Source organism: Apodemus sylvaticus, chromosome 4 (genome assembly GCF_947179515.1).
Source record: "Apodemus sylvaticus chromosome 4, mApoSyl1.1, whole genome shotgun sequence".
Classification (NCBI taxonomy): Eukaryota; Metazoa; Chordata; class Mammalia; order Rodentia; family Muridae; genus Apodemus; species Apodemus sylvaticus.
Window position 1 is genome coordinate 164,244,929 of NC_067475.1, and position 6,703 is coordinate 164,251,631.

General features: G+C 52.0%; 1 protein-coding gene across 1 annotated transcript; it reads left to right on the forward strand.

Annotated features, from left to right (window-relative positions):
• The first annotated feature begins 635 nt into the window (after nucleotides 1-635).
• On the forward strand, nucleotides 636-3,594 carry Hey1 (hes related family bHLH transcription factor with YRPW motif 1). Its single transcript, XM_052178804.1, has 5 exons — nucleotides 636-887; nucleotides 1,098-1,173; nucleotides 1,307-1,390; nucleotides 1,641-1,722; nucleotides 2,587-3,594. Exons 1-5 carry the CDS (start codon nucleotides 799-801, stop codon nucleotides 3,153-3,155), a joined length of 900 nt encoding a protein of 299 aa, XP_052034764.1. The 5' UTR covers nucleotides 636-798; the 3' UTR covers nucleotides 3,156-3,594.
• Nucleotides 3,595-6,703: the final 3,109 nt, after the last annotated feature.

A 6,703-nucleotide genomic window follows, 5' to 3' on the forward strand; every position in this document is an offset into this window, starting at 1 on the left:
AGCCGCGGGGCACCGGCAGCAGTGCAGAGAGCCGGACGCAGGCGGTGGCTTCCGGGGCCCGCCGGCGCCCGGACTCCGATTACAGGTTCACACCAGGAGCCCGGCAGGCGCGCCCTCGCGCAGCCCGGCTCCCCCGCCCGGCTATTCTTCTCCATTCATGCGGACGCCCAGAGCAGCCGCCGCCGCCGTCGCGGCCGCCGTCGCCGTCCGTCCGGATTGGCTGGCGGCCGGGTCGCCGGCACTTTCCCACGGCCCGCGGCGCGTGCGGCTCACCGGCGGCGCTGCAGGCGCGGCCCTGGCGCATGGCCAGGCCAATCGGGGCGCGCGGGGTGGGGCGGGGCGGTGGCTATCGCCGGGCTGGTGTCCCGGGCCGGCCCCCCATTTCTGCCCACCGCCGGCCCACCGCTGCCCGCGGCCCCCAGCCGAGCTCCTGCGGAGCCGACGCACTGCCGCCGGGCGGGGGCGGGCTCCAGGGGCGGGGCGCAACCCCCTCGGCCTCCGCTCGTCCCACCCCCTTGCGGCTGCCAATCCGCGCAACGAGGCGCCAATTGGCCGGAGCCTGCGGTTGCCAGGGAGCCGCGGCCCCGCCCCGGCCCCAACCTCTCCTTCTCCCCCGCCCTCCCCCTATCCCTAGGAAGGGGCGCAGCGTGGGAAAGGGATGGTTGAGTTTTAACCGGAGGCTGAGCGTGAGTGGGATCAGTGTGCACGCACCGCCCGCAGCCGAGCGCCGAGCGGCCGCTGCAGTTAACTCCTCCCTGCCCGCCGCGCGACCCTCCTCGGAGCCCGCGCTCCGCCACCATGAAGAGAGCTCACCCGGACTACAGCTCCTCCGATAGTGAGCTGGACGAGACCATCGAGGTGGAGAAGGAGAGCGCGGACGAGAATGGGTGAGTTGACGGCGTCCTGCCGATCCGGAGCGGGAGGAGAGGATGGGGTGCGCTGGTGCTGGGTTCCCATTGCCGGGAGTCGTGGGCCGGCCGCTGCTGGCTGAGAGCGATCCTCCCGTGCTCTGCAGCTCAAGTTGCCAAAGAAATCTGAGTGCAGGAGGGCTCTGGACTCCCCATCCTTTCTCAAGGCAATTGCTTCCCATCTTACAGAAACTTGAGTTCAGCGCTGGGTTCCATGTCCCCTACGACATCGTCTCAGGTTTTGGCCAGGAAAAGACGGAGAGGCGTGAGTACCCCCCATTAATTTAAACATATATGCATACTGTTATATTAACTAACGGGAAGAAGCACATCTCTTCTCCTCGGAATGTACAGTCATAATGTAAATGCCCTCTTTTGTTTTTGTCTGCTTCCCATAGATCATCGAGAAGCGCCGACGAGACCGAATCAATAACAGTTTGTCTGAGCTGAGAAGGCTGGTACCCAGTGCTTTTGAAAAACAGGTAATGGGGAAGGTATGAGAGTGCGGGGGCGGGGGGTAGCCATGGGCACCTCTGATTCCATCCTCTCCGACCCTCTAACCTCATTTGTGCTATGTCGTTGACCGTTCTTACACAAATTCCAACAGATTTTGTGGATATATCTCATTTTGCTTTTGTTTACGTTTGTATTTTACATGTATGCATATTTGTGTGCATATTTTAAGTTCTCCAAAGGCACTTGTGTCAAATAAGCCTTTTGTCATCTTTTTAGGGATCTGCTAAGCTAGAAAAAGCTGAGATCTTACAGATGACCGTGGATCACCTGAAAATGCTGCACACTGCAGGAGGGAAAGGTATTTCTCTCCAGTTCAGCTGGGGCTTTGCGTGGTCGGCTTGGAGTGGGGGGAGCAGCAGGCGCGGTCTGGGATTGGTGCAGTCCCTGCCTGCTTTGCTCTGGGGGGTGGGGAGAGCAGTATGTGGTTGCCAGCCAGTGCACCTTCAGCAGCACATGGATTCTTGAACAGTGCACACATCACCCCCCCCTCCCCCAGTCCTCTTTCAACTGAGCTGATGCACCTTTCAGCAAGTGCCTGTCTCCCGGAGCGCCTATGGTTGTGACAGCCCTGATTTAGGTCAAGTCACTCACATTTGTCTGTTGCTGTTTAAGAAAAGATTGGGAAGTGGCATATTAAAAGCATCAACTAGATAATCCGAATTTCATATACAGGATTTAGAAAATAAACTGCCCAAAGAATTTGGAGGAAAGAGGCTAAATAGAGGGGCTAAATAGAGGGGAAAAAATCTAACAGGGTGAGAGGCAGACTGAAGCCCGAGTCTGCCTCCAGCCCCCAGCTTCTTTACCGATGATAACTTACATCTGTGTGTCTAATGGATTCCACTGCTCCGTGGTTTCTCTGTCCTTGATGTATTTTTTGTTGTTGTTGAGGGAAAACATTAAAGGACAGAACGCAGTTCCATCTGCTGGTAGGGTATAATTCCAATTTCTGCTCAGCAGCTTCCAGTTGGGCTTTGAACTTGCATTAGCAAACATATAATGTTGATTACTGCAAAGATTTTGGTCAGCTCCAAAATATTTGAGCTTCCAGGATCTGTGCTGTAATCCTGTCCGTAGTTGCCAGGAAGAGCTCTGCCTTTGGAGTGGAAGAAATTCAGGAAATGAGCAGAGCCTTGAGTGTTTCTTTTGTTTTCGTGCACAGGTTATTTTGACGCGCACGCCCTGGCTATGGACTATCGGAGTTTGGGGTTTCGGGAATGCCTGGCCGAAGTTGCCCGTTATCTGAGCATCATTGAAGGACTCGATGCTTCCGACCCACTTCGCGTTCGCCTGGTCTCCCATCTTAATAACTACGCATCCCAGCGGGAAGCCGCGAGCGGCGCTCACGGGGGCCTCGGACACATTCCCTGGGGAAGCGCCTTCGGACATCACCCACACATCGCACACCCGCTGCTGCTGCCCCAGAATGGCCACGGGAACGCTGGCACCACGGCGACACCCACGGAGCCGCATCACCAGGGCAGGCTGGCTTCTGCCCATCCCGAGGCGCCGGCCTTGCGTGCGCCCCCTAGTGGCGGCTTGGGACCGGTGCTTCCCGTGGTGACCTCAGCCTCCAAACTGTCGCCGCCGCTGCTCTCCTCGGTGGCCTCGCTGTCAGCCTTCCCCTTCTCCTTCAGCTCCTTCCACCTACTGAGCCCGTCGACGCCCACGCAGGCAGCAAACCTTGGCAAGCCCTATAGACCTTGGGGGACAGAGATTGGCGCTTTCTAAAGAACTGACGCTGTAGAACGGGGAGGGGAAACCTTAAAATCCCAGGTGTGCTGGGACCGTTGCCAACACCACCTTAAAGTCGCCAGTAAAAGTCAGGAAAAAGGTACATTTTCAGATATTTTTTCTAAAGACTAAAGGTTTGTTGGTTTCCTTTTTTTCTTTAATTTTTTTATCATGTCATGCATTAGCAGTTTTAAAAAATTAGTTGTTAACTTTTGTTTAAAAGACTCAATTGAAGCAACACTTTGATCGTTGTCTATTCTGTGCCTCGTTTATTTTGTAAACCTGTCTGTCCAAGAATGACTCCACTTGCCTCAGTGTGGGGATCTTAACATTAGTGTTTGGGGTCTGTTTCCCGCTGTGTATAAGTTGCGAACTTTTGAGGATTAATTTCACAAACCACTATGCTCAATGTTAACACGATTTTGTTAATACTTGACAGACTGAGGTGTTGTACAAGTGATATTCTCTGGGGAGGGAGGGTCAGCAAAGCGTTATATTTCCAAACGAAGCGTTGACAAATCAAATGACCAGCTTTACCTAGAAGCACGAGCTCTCTGCCTCCTGGAGCTGTGCGTGAGGCATTCGAATGGACGCCTGAATCCAGATGACCGGCTACTGTGGTCTACCTGGGTTTCTCTTCTGATGTTTCGGTTTAGGAGCAGCTGCCGGTAGGCCAGGGCCCCACTTGGAGCATTGGCAGCAAGCGAGACAGTTCTCTAGCCCATGCCTGCACTGGGCAGCCCCAAGCGATGCAAAGCGTTTTCAGTCTCACGGATCTCACGGTCACCTGTGGGGGAAGTGATCATAGTCCGGAAGTAATTCCGTGCCTCTTAAACACAACCCGATTTTCCTACAACTGCCATATTTTCTTTTAAGTGGAGAGTCTTATGTTGTGTTTTCCTTTTGGTGCATGTAAATGTGGTTCTTGCAATACTTAAAAGGGCTTCTCTGCCTTCTCATTCATTTTTAAAATTTTGATTTGGGCTCTAAAAGTACTGTTTTACAGGCTTATCCCTTTAGCAGGTATAGTTTGAACAGCGCCTCTGAACTGCCTTTGACCTCTGTTGTATAGATGTGTTGTGACTAAATAAAAAGCAGAGAACAATGTAAGCTCTGTGTCCGTCCTCCTGCGCTGTCCTGTCCCCTGCGCCATCCAGTCCCCCGCGCCGTCCCCTGCTTGTCCCATCCCCTGTGCTGGCTGAGCGAACCTCAGCTTCTTGGCTTCTGTTCTGCATTTGCCAGTTTCATTGCTCGTGGGATTCTAGGCTGTGTGCGTTTGTACCACAAGTGCAGCGACTTTGTTAGACTGCAGAGCCTCCTGGGAAGGAGTGTCGCTTGTTGAAGTGGTCAGTCAGGTGCTCTGCCTCTGAACTGTCCCTGCATTGAGTTCAGGCCTGGATCTGCAGTTATTGCAAAGAACTTGACAAAATCACTTTAAGCTGTGGTCAGTTATTTGATAAGTGCTGAATGCACCTACTGTGTGCACGGTTCTTTGCTGACGAAAACAGACACTATTTGTATTTGTTTTTATGGGAAAACAGGACTGCAGTGGCCTTGTTGCTGAACCTGCAGAGAAGGCTTGGTATGGCATTGTGATGAGCAGTTGGCAGGCTGTAATTCTGCACCTGCACACTTCTCCTCTAGTTTCTAAGGAAGGTATTTAACCCTTGGGTCACGCTGTGCTCCTGAGCTGTGTGTGAGGAAACAGACACATGCTTTAAGTTAGAACAAAATGCTACCATGACAGAAGCAGTAATTGGCCACAGAAGAATGCCTTCCAGTGCCTTGCCCGTCCTGCCAGTGAAGAGGCCCCGCCCCTCCACTCAGGCAGTTTGCCTTGATCCCACGAGGGGCAAAGAGGAGAGAAGGCAAAGCCCACAAGGGGCTGGCAGGCGACAATGACTGTGCTCGGCCTTCTGAGGAGAAAGCACAGATAACAGAGAGAAAAGTTTAGACTTTGCATTGGGCATAGCTCTTGGGTCTCTGGGGAGGATGGGTGGCTGGCATTTGGGGTTTCAGTGCCACTCAAGCTTCTGCTGTGTGGCCTCAACCGCTACTCTTCCCTGAGGCCCTCGGCAAGCTGTCGCAGCTTGCCCCTGTCCGTGCAGACACTCTCCGTCTGGGCTGTCCCAGGGCTGTGATGGACAGCGTTTCGACCGCCCTGCCAAGCTTGCTTACATTTAGCTAACGTGGCTTTCCGTGCTGTATAGCGGGCCGGACAGCAGTGTGCGACCTTTCACTCCTCCTCAGCTTGGGTGGCTGCTGATGTGGTTTGCAGAAGGAGCCGTGGAAGTGTGGGAGATCTGGCTGTGTGGAGACCTGGTAGGGAGTGCTTGTGGGAAGAGCATGGGGGTCCATCTTCTTCCTTTCTCTGTCTCCCCGCCCTTCCACCGGGGCTCCAGGCTCACCTCAGACTCCGCGAGCGAGCAGCTCCGATGGAGTGGGAGGATGGCATTACTGTGTCCCAGAGTCAGCAGACGGTTAGATGACAATTCCCATTTTAAATTTATGCATTAAAAATGAACACCAGGGTCATCAGTTAATGACTTAACTCTATGTTTATATATCATATACGATCTTTATTCATCTACCTGCACAAGCAAAAATGTCTAGATGACCTACCGGTATAAATAAACATCTTAGATGACTTGTATATTTATTTTTCTGAAGATGTATTTAAGTGTATACATGTTTTCGCTTTATGAATATCTGTGTACCCCATGTGTGTCTGATGTCCTTGGTGATCAGGAAAAACCATTTGACCCTCTGGGTTGGAGTTGTGGATGGTTGTGGGCACCATGTGGTGCCGGAACTCAAACCAGGGTCCTCTGCAAAAGCTGATCCATTTCTCCATTCCCCAGTGTATTTATCTTATGGAAAAGTATTAGTGGCCATAAATATCACTGAAGCCCTTACTGATCGCCCACTGAATTGATTAAATATAGTCCTGTGAATTAATGAAAGCCATACAGACTGTTTGCTCAAACTATCCTGTTAGAAAGAATCCAAGAAATATCATGGCTAACTTATTTCATAATGTTAAATTAGGATGTGATTTTTATTAAGATTTTTCCCACCCCCACTGCTAGTCACTAAAATCATGATATTTTAAATATAGATTATTTAAATTTAAAGTCCCTCAGGAAATACTCTGTCTCTTAGTTACAGTTTCCCAGCCCTTCTGGTCTATACCAGTACCACAGCTTTGATGCCTTCATTAGTTTCTGGTGCTGATTTATAATTAAGACAACTTCAGAGCAACATCATCTGAGCCATCGCTGTGGCCCAGTTTCTTTCAGAGCCCGAGCTCCAGGGAATGGGGCATCTTGGGATAGAGGCTGGAATCCCAGAGTCAGCTCTGCCTTTATCTAATTGGATGACCTTGGAGAGGTCATTAAAATTTCGTAGAGGCTATTTAGGTCATCTGCCAAATAAAGTAGTTGGACTAGGTGGGGAATGAGGGTCCTCCGTATCTGCTCACAAGGACGTGTACCGACTGGGAGAAAGCAGGTATCAGGCCCCTTGAGAGGTCATAGGTTTTCACG